This window comes from Rana temporaria, chromosome 2 (assembly GCF_905171775.1).
Source record: "Rana temporaria chromosome 2, aRanTem1.1, whole genome shotgun sequence".
Lineage (NCBI taxonomy): Eukaryota > Metazoa > Chordata > Amphibia > Anura > Ranidae > Rana > Rana temporaria.
Window position 1 is genome coordinate 18,682,874 of NC_053490.1, and position 13,404 is coordinate 18,696,277.

Genomic DNA, 13,404 nt, shown 5'->3' on the forward strand with positions numbered 1-13,404 from the left:
CACCAAAGATGGGACACTATTCCTCCCACTGACACCAACGATGGGGCACTATTCCTCCCACTAATACCAATGATGGGGAACTATTCCTTACACTGACACCAATGATGGGGCACTATTCCGACAACTGACACCAATGATGGGACACTATTCCTCCCACTGACACCAATGATGGGGTACTATTCCCCCACTAATACCAATGATGGGACACTATTCCTCCAACTGACACCAACGATGTGGCACTATTCCTTCCACTGAAACCAAAGATGGGACACTATTACTCCCACTAATACCAATGATGGGGAACTATTCCTCCCACTGACACCAATGATGGGGCACTATTCCGACAACTGACACCAAAGATGGGAGACTATTCCGACAACTGACACCAAAGATGGGAAACTATTCCAACAACTGACACCAATGATAGGACACTATTCCTTCCACTGACACCAATGATGGGATACTATTCCTTCCACTGACACCAAAGATGGGACACTATTCCAAAAACTGACACCAATGATGGGGTACTATTCCCCCACTAATACCAATGATGGGACACTATTCCTCTCACTGACGCCAATGACGGGGAACAATTTCTCCCCGTAATACTAACAATGGGACACTTTTTTTACTCCCACTGGCAACAATCCAGCCCCCACTAAAGTCGGAAAAACAGTAAACCAGCCCTTTGTTTAGAAAGTTTGGAGACCACTGCTCTAAGAGAAGAAGACCATGTCAAATCCCCAGGTCGCTGTGCTGGCAGGGAGGTCGATTTGACATTGCATGTCAAACCGGAGCCTATTGCCGGCAACAGCACCGTCCGAATCGGCGCAACGCCGACTTTGCAGCTCCCCACTGATTCCCAAAAGTAGTTCCTGCACTACTTTTGGCAACTTATGGGGGGTGAGTTGAATAGATGCAGGAATCCGCACAGATGTGTCAAATCGACCCCCGAACTCACACTGAAATGCGGGTTTAAAATCGTGCAAGTTCAGCCGAACTCACACGATTTCAAGCCCACCCTCAGTGCGAACGAGGGCTGGAAACTAACCACCTATAAATGCAGCAAGGACCAGGGTGTGAGGGATATCGAGGATGCAGCGAGTTTGTTCACTTTTTTTTTTTTTTTGGGGAAAAACTTTAAACCTGTGCCACAGTACACTACAAATAAAACGGAGCTACTAGTAAAATTGAAAAATAAAAAATGGCATATGATGTGGTCTGTCAGTAACCTAGCAGAAGCTTTTGTTGTTCTAAATCCCCTCTAACATCAGGGTTGATTTAGAGAGCAAAATCTAGTGCAGCTCAGCATAGAAACCAATCAGCTTCCATTTATTTATTTTTTGTCAAAACTTAATTGAACAAGCTGAAGTTAGAAGCTTATTAGCTACCATGCACAGCTGCACCAGATTTTTAGTTCTCCAGTTTTAGTAAATCTCCCCCCATCGTTACAGAATAGCAGAAACAACGAGTAATAAAACAATGTTGGGGGAACAAAATCTGCTGTGCTACGAAAAGGCTGCATGGTGTATATACGTTTTTATTGTGCCTGGAGTCACGCTATACACTTGCTGGCGGATATACAGTATCAGGTCGCAGTTTACTGTGACAGTTCACCTCCCTAGAGAACCCGAAGCAATCTGTTTCCAGGCCCAAGCACTGTGGGGCGGGGGAAGGGGGGCTCCGGGAAGGCAAGCTGTCTCAGTAAGAGCATAAAGGTGCCCGATACTTCCCAGAGGCACTGGTTTACTGGAAGCACTGGGAACCCTGGTCAATGCTATAATCAAAAAAATATACAAGCATAGCGAGAGAAAAAAAAAAGGCACAAAACGAAAATAAATCGGTATCCACTCTATACAATATATAGAAATTATTAACTTAAAACTTTACAAGCAGGATAATAAAAGGATAAAATACAGCCAAAAAATATATATAAAACCATACCAGGTCACACCATACGGTATGAATACAATTAGGAACTCGGTATAAAACGCGACATGGCAACTTACTTAACAAAATAGGTGAGAAGATTTCCCAACACTTCTTGTTCTGGTGACGGATGTTTTTTGAGATACTTTTAGGCCCTTTTCACACTTGTGCGACTTGGGGCTGCAAAATTGTACTACCCCCCCCCCCATGATTTCCAATGAGTACCGTTCATATCTGGGCAACTTCAAAAGTAGTCCCTGCATTTCTTTGGCCCGACTTTGATGCAACTTGAAGTCCATAGATCCCAAGATTACACAGGCATTGATTCAAGTCGTGCCACTTTCAGGTTGCACAAGTGTGAAAGGGGCCTTAAATACTAGTGTAATATACTTGTGATAAGATGAGGACTTCTCTGGCCATCCTGAAGGACACTTAGGCCTCGTACACACGACCGAGGAACTCGACGTGACAATTTTCTTCATTCCCGTCGAGGAAAAAGAGAACATGCTCTATTTTTGGCTCGACAGTTTCCTCGTCGAAAAATGTACACACGACCGGGTTCCTCAAAAAAAAAAAAAAAAACAACCAGCAAGTTTCTTGCTGGTTTTTGCCGAGAAACTCGGTTGTGTGTACGAGGCCTAAGGCCCCGTACACACGACCAAACATGTCTGCTGAAACTGGTCCGCGGGCCAGTTTCAGCAGACATGTTCGGTCGTGTGTAGGCCAGAGCGTGCAGGATTCCAGCAAACATTTGCCTGCCGGGCCTTTTCCCAGCGGGCAAATATTCCTGGACTTGTTTTAAAACAGTCCGCTGGAATCCTGCCCGCTCGGACATGTTCGGTCGTCTGTACAGACCTACCGTACATGTCCGAGCGCCCGCCATCCCTCGCATGCGTCGAATGACTTTGACGCATGCGTGGAAGCATTTAACTCGCGGACACGCCCCGCGTATTGTTTACGCGCGGATTTCTGTACGATGGTTAGTACAGAAAGCCCTGGGCAGACATGTACGGTGAAAACGGTCCGGCGGACCGGTTTCATCGTACATGTTTGCCCGTGTGTACACGGCCTAAGGCTTCATTCGCACTTGTACGACTCCAAAGTTGCGCCGACTTTGGACTGCAACTTTGAACGGGTGCAACTTGGATTCGACTTTGGCCAGTGATAATGGACAACTGTTGCTTTGTATAACATTCATGTACAACTTTCATGCAACTTTTGAGTGTTAACATTGAAGTCTGTGGCCCTCAAGTTGCATGAAAGTCGGACCAAAATAATGCATCAACTACTTTGAAGTCACTGCAACTTTAAGTCACGCTTATATAAATGGGTATTTTTGGAAAACATGGGGAACGACTTGTCATGCAACTTTGATTTCCAAAGTTGCATGACAAGTCACACAAGTGTGAATGGTGCCTAAAATTTAAAAAAAAGATGACGACTTCTCTGGCAATTCTGAAGGACAAATAAGTCCCATGTAGAGAATTGTCATTTGCACTCAGGACTTGTAATCATAAAAATAGTCCTTTGTGTATAACCAGCACCACAAAGAAAGCAGCTCTATAAGGCCTAGTTTACACTTGCGGTTGGGAGGGGCAGTAAAAAGAGGTGGTTGAGCTGCAACCATTGGCGTATTCCAGTGGTTTTTTAACCTCGGTTCTCAAGTACCCCCAACAACAGGCCATGTTTGCAGGTTTTGTTTTATCCTGCACAGGCGCTTTAAATCAATGGCTTTGTATTTTGGACAGCTATTTTATCTAAGAGAAATTTCCAAAACATGGCCTGTTGGTGGTACTTGGGAACTGAGGTTGAGAACCATTGGCGTATGCCATTGAGCCATAAAAAATCATGCATATATGCATGCTGTGGAGCACCAAAAATTTCTCTCCAATCACATTCAGCACTACCACCAGTCAAACACTTTGGAGCGCAGGCTTTTACATCTCCAAACAGGCAGTGAGAAGATGACATTATCGCTAGTGTAAACAAGCCCTAACAGCAGTGCATTGAGTTTCTCTGGGCCCTCCTAAACCAGTGTTAGGATCCTTTTACATACACGGACGATCCGATTAAGTCCACCTGCCAGCTTTTCAGGCAGACTTGATTGGAAGTCCATGCATGCCTATGGTCTTGTGTCCGTTTACACCTGCCTACCTCCGGGTCCAATCGGGCACATTTGGGCAGACTGAATCGGAGGCATCCGGGTGTAAAATGGACAGTGGAGTCCGTTTACTCCCGGCCGACCCCAGAGAGCTGTCCATGTTCGCTCTGCATTACCTGAGCGGACACAGACCTGTCATCTGCTCATCAGAGGATCAGTGGACAGATCCCCTGCTGAGCAAAGCAGATTCCCTCCCTGTGTGAAAGGGCCCTAAAGCATGAAAAGGAACTAGGGGGATCCAAAAACATGGCTGTTATGGATTTTCTTTGCATTGTCGCCGTTAAAGGGTTAGTTCCAAAAAACTGCCTATGCAGGTAAGGGGCGCTTGTAGATAAGAAAACAAAAACAAAAAACTGTGCAGCCTTGCCTAAAAGCGAACAATGCCATTGCTATCCCATTCTGTCTTGCTGCCATGACATAGCTAAGACACTCCCAGCTATTACTGCTCACATCCACTATCACAGGTCTGAGCTCTCAAACCCCTACACACATGTGTGGTCCACTTACTTCTTAGTTGGAGTATTGTTGAGATCAGCGCTACTCCAACAGGGGAGAGAATGAGCATGCAAAGGGGGTTGAATCGGCTGGGAAACGACCTAGCAACAAGGTAGGATCAGATAAATCTCTGCAAGTTATTCAGTCAGCTTTTGGAAGGTATGTAAATGGCCTACACCTATAGCAAGAGTGTTATTTAACTTTAGTTCAGGTTGCAGTTTGTTTGTATCTACAGGTCACCCCTTACCTGCATAGGCAGTTTTCTGGTTCAGGAGAACATTTTTAAAAGGAGAAGTATAACCAAAGCTTTTTTTGGCTGTACTTCTCCTGTGGATCAGTTAGTTCTGCACTTCTGTGATTCATTTTCAGCTGACAGCGGGCTTCCATCCCAGAGCCGGTGCAGGTTGGGAAAAGATCGCAACCATATGGTGGAGATCCATCCAGAAGCCTGGATCGGCACCTGGCTCAGCCTCTCCGCGATCTGCGGAGAGCCTGAGCAACCCGCTCCCTCCACAGCCCAGCGCACAGTGAGATGGTGACTGAGGCCCCATACACACGAGGGGACATGTCCGATGAAAACGGTCCGCGGACCGTTTTCATCGGACATGTCCGCTCGGAGATTTCTGTCTGATGGTTGTACACACCATCAAACAGAAATCCGGGCGGACAGGATACGCGGTGACGTGGCTACGCCGTCGCCGTGACGTGCGCGACCCTGGAAGGTAAATGCTTCCACGCATGCGTCGAATCACTTCGACGCATGCGAGGGCTTTCGGCCGAGCGGACATGTCCGGTGAGTCATACAGACGACCGGACAATTGTCCGGCGGATCGGACAGGCTTCCAGCGGACATGTTTCTTAGCATGCTAAGAAACATTTGTCCGCTGGAAACCTGTCCGATCCGCCGGACAATTGTCCGGTCGTGTGTCCGCCGGACCAGTTTCAGCGGACATGTTCGGTCGTGTGTACGAGGCCTGATAGTGACAGGTCTCTGCTCAGAGCGATGTGGAAGAAATGATCGTTCAATGGTGTTTGATCGCTCAGTTCTTACTACAAACCTGGCAGGGGAACAGATTCAGCATCAGATCGATGCTGCATCCACCTAGGTGAGTATATTTGATTTTTTTTGGAGAGTCATACCTCTAAGTTTAAATACAATAACAATTATGATGATCACAAGTTCTGAATGCGAATAAAAAATTAAATAAAAAATCTGAACCAGAACAAAAAAAAAAATTAAATAAAAAGGGAAACTTTCTCAACAAGGACAATTAAAAACCTGACGAAAGTTCTTCACTCTATCCAACATAAAACCAGCAGTTACTTTTTCATTGCTTGTCCACTACCTGAACCGCTAGATTCCCTTTTGCTCGCTTTAATATTTTGTGAGTCATCGCGAGCTGATTTAAAATAACCTTCTCAATGTCCTCCTTCATTTGGTTTTCAGAGTAGACCCTTTTCACCATCCCAGACAACAACTTATCTTGCTCCAGAACCCTCTTGCGAAGCTGGGTCATCTCAAGGTTTGTCTCTTCCACCTGGCGGATGTTATAGGAGCTGTGGGTCTGCATGGGCAAGGATACCCTCCACAGGAGCTTCAGCAAGCAGCTTGCCTCCTCCAGAGACTGCTTGGTTCTGTTGAACTTTTCAAAAAAGATGTTACCAAAATGTTCGGTCATATTTAGCACTGCTGTCTGCACACCGTGGTCTAGGAAAGCCTCGGTCTCTTCCAGGACAGTTTTTGCTTCAAGGATCTGCTTACGGAGAGCATTGTAGTCTTCCACTAAGCCAAGCACATGGCAGCCATGTTTATCTGCCCACATTTTGTGTCCAGGAACTAAGCGTGACGGTGTATACAACAAGCTGTCAGCTGAATGGTCACTGTTGGCGTCGTCTTCACCGTAGTAAGCGTCGCTAAGTTTATACTCCAACTCTTTCAGCCATTCAACTGTCTGAGCGAGCTGTTCCTGGAAACCCAAAGCGATGTTGGAATCCAAACTAGCAGTCAAGATGAGATCTTCAAACGCTTTGATGACATTAATAAAGTTCTTCGAACACACAACGCTCAGATTGTGGCTCTCTTTTATTCGCTGCCTTTGATGAGACAGTTCCCGAGCTTGTGACTGTACCAGCAAATCGTACTTGGACAAGGAGGTGTCTTCAAATGGTCTATGAGATTGGGATACTGTAAGTAGCTTGCACTCTTTCTGTATTGTGGAGACCTTTTTAAAACTGGAAGACTGAAATATGAGAGTTTCTTGATTATTGGCACATTCTATACAGAATTGTTCATGGTGGCAGCATAGTCCGGCAAAATTTTGGCAAGTAAAATTGTGACTGTTGACTTGGAGTTCGAAATCTGGGTTTCCGTTGTGGATTTCGCTTAAGTTGATAGTGTTTGTGATTGTTTTATCTATGAAAGAATGTTCTGAATCTCGATCCTCCGCATCTACGTTATCCAGTCTGAAGCTGTTGTCAACCGAAGCTTTTTCTTCCCGAAGCATCTCAATCTCGACTTGTGCGCACTTGAACTGTTCAACCAGCCTTTGGTTTTCCATCTGCAGTTCTTTTATTAGGGTCCTTACAGCCACATCTTCCTCTTTGTAGCCACAATCCAAACCAGATTGAGCATTTTTGTTTTGTAAGTGAACCTCTCTTGACTGAAGTCTCTCAATGTCCATCTGGGCAGATTTTAACTGCTCAGCAAGCCTGAGGTTCTCCAACTGCAATTCATTGTACAGGGATTGTGCAGACAGATCCCTCTCTGCTATATCTGCATTATCCAGGGCAGAATTGTTTGTGATCTCAGACACATTTGATGAATGGTTGTAATCCAGTGCAGACTTGTCATTTATTAACTGTAGTTCCTTATGGAATCCCTGCTGGAAAAAATCCATCTTCTCTTTTTCAGCTTTTTCCAATTTGCATGCAAATTCTGTGCCTTTAATGGCATTTTCAACTGTCTGAAGCTTTCCCACCTCGATCTGTGAATACTTTAATTGTCCAGACAGCCCACTTAGTCTCTCAGCCTGAAGGTTTCCTTGAAGGTTCAGCCTTGAAGGCTCATTCCCAGCTTGATCAGAATTATCCCAACATTTGTTTGATTTAAGGGCCCTTATTTCAAGTTTAGCACATGCTAACTCTTCCAGTAGTTTGTGGTTTTCTTCTTGCAATTCTTTGTCAAGACAAACGTGTTCATTTAATCCACTTAGTCTCTCAGTCTGAAGGTCCCCTTGTAAGATCAGCCTTGTAGGGTCATTCCAAGCATTATCTGAATCATCCCGACCTTTAGGGGTTTCCATGTTTGATTTAAGGGCCCCTATTTCAAGTTTAGCACATGCTAACTCTTCAAGTAGTTTGCGGTTTTCTTCTTGCAATTCTCTCTCAAGACAAACATGTTCATTTAGTCCACTTAGTCTCCCAGCCTGAGGATCCCCTTGTAAGATCAGCCTTGAAGGTTCATTCCAAGCGTTATCAGAATTATCCCAACCTTTTTCCTTGCTTAATTTGAGGGCCTTTATTTCAAGTTTAGCACTTTCTAATTGTTCTAGTAGTCTGCTGTTTTCTTCTTGCAATTCTTTCTCAAGACAAATGTGTTGATTTAATCCACTTAGTCTCTCAGCCTGTAGGTCTTCTTGTAAGATCTGCCTTGAAGGCTCGTTCTGAGAATTATCCCAACCTTTTTCCTGGTTTAATTTAAGGGCCTTTATTTCAAGTTTAGCACAACTTAATTGTTCTAGCAGTCTGCTGTTTTCTTCTTGCAATTCTTTCTCAAGAAAAGCATGTTCATTTAATCCACTTAGTCTCTCAGCCTGTAGATCTCCTTGTAAGATCGGCCTCCAAGATTCATTCCCAGCATGGTTGGATTCATCCCAGCCTTGTGTAGGGATTTCCTTGTTTGATTTGAGGGCCTTTATTTCAAGTTTAGCACATGCTAGCTGTTCTAGGAGTTTGTGGTTTTCTTCTTTCAATTCTTTTTCGAGACAAACATGTTCATTTAATCCACTTAGTCTCTCAGCCTGTAGTTCTCCTTGTAAACTCTGCCTTGTAGGCTCATTCCCAGCATTATCAGAATCATCATGGCCTTGTGGAGTACCTTTAGGTTTTTCTTTGTGCGAGTTAAAGGCCTTTATTTCAAGTTTAGCACTTGCTAGCTGTTCTAGTAGTATGTGGTTTTCTTCTTTCAATTCATTTTCAAGACAAACATGTTCATTTATTCCACTTAGTCCCTCAGCGTGTAGGTCTCCTTGTAAGATCAGCCTTGAAGGCTCATTCCCAGCGTTATCAAAATAATCCCAGACTTTAGATTTTTCCTTGTATGATTGAAGGGCCTTTATGTCAAGTTTAGCACATTCCAACTGTTCTAGTAGTTTGCTGTTTTCTTCTTGCAATTCTTTCTCAAGACAAACATGTTCATTTAGACCACTTAGTCTCCCAGCCTGAAGGTCTTGTAAGATTGGCCTCAAAGGCTCAATCCCAGCGCTATCAGAATCATCCCAACCTTGTGGGGTACCTTTGTTTGATTTAAGGGCTCCTATTTCAAGTTTAGCACATGCTAACTCTTCCAGCAGTCTGTTGTTTTCTTCTTGCAATTCTTTCTCAAGACAGACGTGGTCGTTTTCTCTTGACGTAAGGAAGGTCTCTGTTTTAATCCGTTTCCTCAAGGGAGACTTCAAAAGAACCGGAATTCTAGATTTTGTCAGGTTGTTTGAAAAACACTTTTGTTGTTTGTCGTTATGGCTTTTATGAACGTCTGACGTAAACCGGGAGCTCTCCGCATTACTGAGGATTTCTTCATCTCTATTTTTAATACTTTCCGAGGTTTCTTTTCCAAACGCAAAACCGTCAACGAGAATGGCTTGGTCAGCATAGTACTTCAATGTGGTCTGTGTTGAAGACGATACCGTGCTTTGGCTGGGTTCTGTGAACTCGTGCTTAGGATGTGTGGCAACAGCTGCAGCGCTCTCATCTTTTGCGTCCTTCTCAATAACGGACAGTTCTAAATTGCTATCCTGTGATTTATTTAAGCTTTCTTCAGTCAGAGAAGAATTTTTAAGCACGGTTTGCGTTTCCGACGCTTTCACGAGAGCCCGGTTCACAGCTTCCATCATGTTATTCTCATCCAAGTGATCGAGGCATATACTTAGATAGGTTGTCTGATCCCCAAGAAATGACATTGTGTCGCTTTCTCTATATTTTGCCATGATCTGAGCTTCCAATATTTTCCTCAGTTCTTGGTTGGACTGAATATCTCTTTCCAGCCATTTGCGAAGCATAACGATGGCGTCAAGCTCTTTCTGTAGGCTTCCCGATTCCCTCTCATATTCGTGGAGCCGGGAGCATAGATCCTGCTGAGCTTGAATAGTTATAATCAGCTTCTTATAATCGGGATCGCTGTCCTTTCTGAGGCTTTGGTCACGCAGGGCGGGTACCCTTGATCCTGCTAAGGTGGCATTCAGATTTTCGATTTCCTTCAGAAGCTTTTCGTTTTCTTTTGTTTTTTTCTTTAACGCCAACGTGAGGCCCTGTATAGCTTTATCCCGCTTCACAGCATTTCTCTCTTCGTTGGCTAACCCTGCTTTACTCTCTTCCACTTTCTGCTGCAGCTCACTTATAATGTTTCCCATTTCTTTAACTTTCTTTTGCCATTCGTTAGCATTTTCTTCTTTCTCATCTGAGCTTTTGGTTGCAAGGCAGTCCCTGCATGTTAGTCCTGGAGATTGTGAGCGGCCTTCCTGTAGGTCGCTTTCTGGGAGCAGAGTGACAGTCTTTGTTGCATTGCCATTGGAAGCGTCACTTGGCATCATGGTGTGAATCTGTTTCTCCAGCTGAGTAATTAAAGCATCTTTAGAACGTAAAGTCTCATTTAAGCACTGTATAATCCAGTCTCTCTCCTCCAATATCCCCATGCTCTTGTTGTACTGTTCTTTGACCGCCAGCAATCTCTCTTCTGCGTTAAACCTTTGCATTCGCTCCTGGTCCAAGAGCACGCAGACTTTCTCCAGCTCCGCTTTCTCATGTTTTAGTTCCTCTAAAAGCTGGAGTTTTTGGCGGCTGGCCTCCCCCAGGTCCTGAAGCTGCTTGAGGTGGTCATTCTTTAGCTGCTGAATGGTGACGTTGTGCTCCCCAGCAAGGCTCTCCATGGCTTTAGATGCTCTGATAAGGAGGTTCTGCTTCTCCTGATACTCGTGTTTTAAGCTCTCCACCTCCACCTTGAGCTCTATGTTCATGCGGTGGAGCTCCTCACTGCTGTTGTCACAATGTCTCTGCACTTGCTCCTCCAAGAAATAGATGCGCAGCTTCAAGTTAAAGTTTTCTTTCTTTAGCTCAGTGATCTGCTTCTCGAAATCCTTCATGGTGTGTGCTCGGTCTACTGCAAGTCTATCACAGCCCTTCCCTGGCTCATAAGCTCTCTCATAACCCCCTCTAGGGGAGTTCTCTATGGACAGACTGTCACCTTCATAGGGGGGGTCATAGTCTTGGGCCACGACACGTTCTCTTTCATATCTACTTCTTACAGGGTGATGTCTTCCCATAAACTCAAAGCCCACGGTGTCTGCGATTGCAGGTATGGACTGCCTGTCTCTCTCAATAGGTTTCATTGGCTGGTCCTCTTCTTCAGACAAGCTGTCTCTATCCAAAAGGAGGTTCTCTCCCTCCAGGGTGTGGGGGATCTCGCTCTGAAGGTTATCCTCATTCTCAGACCATCTGTTTCTTCCAGCATCGCTCCTAAGGGGGTCAATCTCCTCAGACCAGCTGTCTCTCTGCATAGTGAGATGGCTGCCTCTCAGAAACTGCTCTCCCAACCCATGTGGGCTGTTATTCTCCATGGTATTGTCTCTCTCAGCACAAGTTACATGGTCTCAAGATTTGTCTCTCACCGATTAGCAGTCTATTATGGGGAAACGCGTCCCTCTCTCCCTCCCCCTTAAGGGAGGGGGGTGTATTTTGACAGATTTGCAGACCCTCTCTAGTGTCAGCTCGGACGGCAGTCTCTCTCACAAAGTGATGTCTCACCTCAGATCAGCAGTGTCTTCTACAAAGTGAAGTCTCTCCTCAGATCAGCAGGGCTTCTCGTAAAGTGAAGTCTCTCCTTTAGACCAGCAGTTTCTGTCTTGTGAAGTGATGGCTCATCTCAGATACTGGCAGGTTTTCTTGGGAAATCTCTCCTCAGACTGGCTGTCTCTTTTTGCAAAGTAATGTCTCGCTTCAGACACTTTCAGGGTTTCTCATCAAGGGACGTCTCACCTCAGACTGGCTGTGTCTTTCGTGAAGGGAAGTCTCACCTCAGATACAAGCAAAGTCTCTCTTGTGACGAGACGTCTCACCTCAGATATGGTCAGGGTTTCTCGTGAAGAGACGTCTCACTTATGAAGGAATGTCTTGCCTCAGACCGGACTCTGTCTTGATAAGGGACGTCTCACCTCAGATACTTTCAGGGTTTCTCGTGAAGGAACGTCTCACCTCAAACTGTTAATCTCTCTTGTGAAGGGACGTCTCACCTTAGATATGGTCAGGGTTTCTCGTGAAGAGACGTCTCACTTGTGAAGGAACGTATCGCCTCAGACCGGCAATCTCTTTTCTGAAGGGACGTCTCACCTCAGATACTGTCAGGGTTTCTTGTGAAGAGATGTCTCACTTGTGAAGGAACGTCTTGCCTCAGACCGGCAATCTCTTTTGTGAAGGGACGTCTCACCTCGGATACTGTCAGGGTTTCTTGTGAAGAGATGTCTCACTTGTGAAGGAACGTATCGCCTCAGACCGGCAATCTCTTTTGTGAAGGGACGTCTCACCTCAGATACTGTTAGGGTTTCTTGTGAAGAGATGTCTCTCTTGTGAAGGAACGTCTTGCCTCAGACCACACTCTGTCTTGTGAAGGGACTTCCCACCTCAGATACTTTGAGGGTTTCTCGTGAAGGAACGTCTCACCTCAAACTGGTAATCTCGCTTGTGAAAGGATGTCTCACATCAGATACTGGCAGGGTTTCTCGTGAGGAGACGTCTCACTTGTGAAGGAACGTATCGCCTCAGACCGGCAATCTCTTTTGTGAAGGGACGTCTCACCTCAGATACCGTTAGGGTTTCTCGTGAAGAGACGTCTCTCTTGTGAAGGAACGTCTCACCTCAGATACTGTCAGGGTTTCTTGTGAAGAGATGTCTCTCTTGTGAACGAACGTCTAATCTTCGATCAGCAGTCTTTCTCTCTTGTGACACCTTTCTGGTCCGTCTCTCTCTCTTATGAGGTGAGGCCTCTCCTCAGACTGGTGGTCTCTTTATCTTCTATGAAGTGATGTCTCTCCTCAGACCAGCAGTCCCTCTTTCATGTAATGATCTCTCATCTCACATACAGTCTCTTTCTTTCTCTGAGGCGAGGATGTCTCTCTCTCGGCAGTCAGGCCTCCTCTTCTCGTGTGACTCGGTGCGCGCTCCCGGCGGCAGTGTTTTCCCGCCGAGAATCAAAAGAGGGCCGACAAATCCATTCCGCACCCCGGCCGCACCGGTAACGCTCGGGAATAGTCCGCTCTCCCGGTCATTTGTAAACGGCCGCCAGAACTGTTATTCAAAACGCCGCCATCTTGTCTGACGTACCTTGTCCCCGCCTTCCTGCGCGCTCGTGCGTACGCCTAGAAAACCTCGGACCCCCCCCCGCCCATACAGCGCATGCTCCCGGAGTACGCCTGACAGAGGAGCGCGGGCACGCATGGGAAGCCTTGGCCCACGTGTCCTGCCAAAATCTCCAACCTATCAAAAAGTCCAGCCGCACAGAGGAGCGCGGGCACGAGCGGAGTTTCTCGCCTTCCCTGTGACAGAGCTGTGTG

General features: G+C 45.8%; 1 protein-coding gene across 1 annotated transcript; it reads right to left on the reverse strand.

Moving 5' to 3' along the window:
- Nucleotides 1-5,521: 5,521 nt before the first annotated feature.
- Nucleotides 5,522-13,187, reverse strand: LOC120928876 (protein Daple-like). Its single transcript, XM_040339936.1, has one exon. The coding sequence runs from the start codon at nt 11,413-11,415 to the stop codon at nt 5,914-5,916; it is 5,502 nt and encodes a 1,833-aa protein (XP_040195870.1). The 5' UTR covers nt 11,416-13,187; the 3' UTR covers nt 5,522-5,913.
- Between the last annotated feature and the right edge of the window lie 217 nt (nt 13,188-13,404).

Bases quoted from the DNA above. Each gene is read 5' to 3' on its own strand.
- LOC120928876 (XM_040339936.1), bottom strand. From the start codon at position 11,415: ATGGAGAATAACAGCCCACATGGGTTGGGAGAGCAGTTTCTGAGAGGC.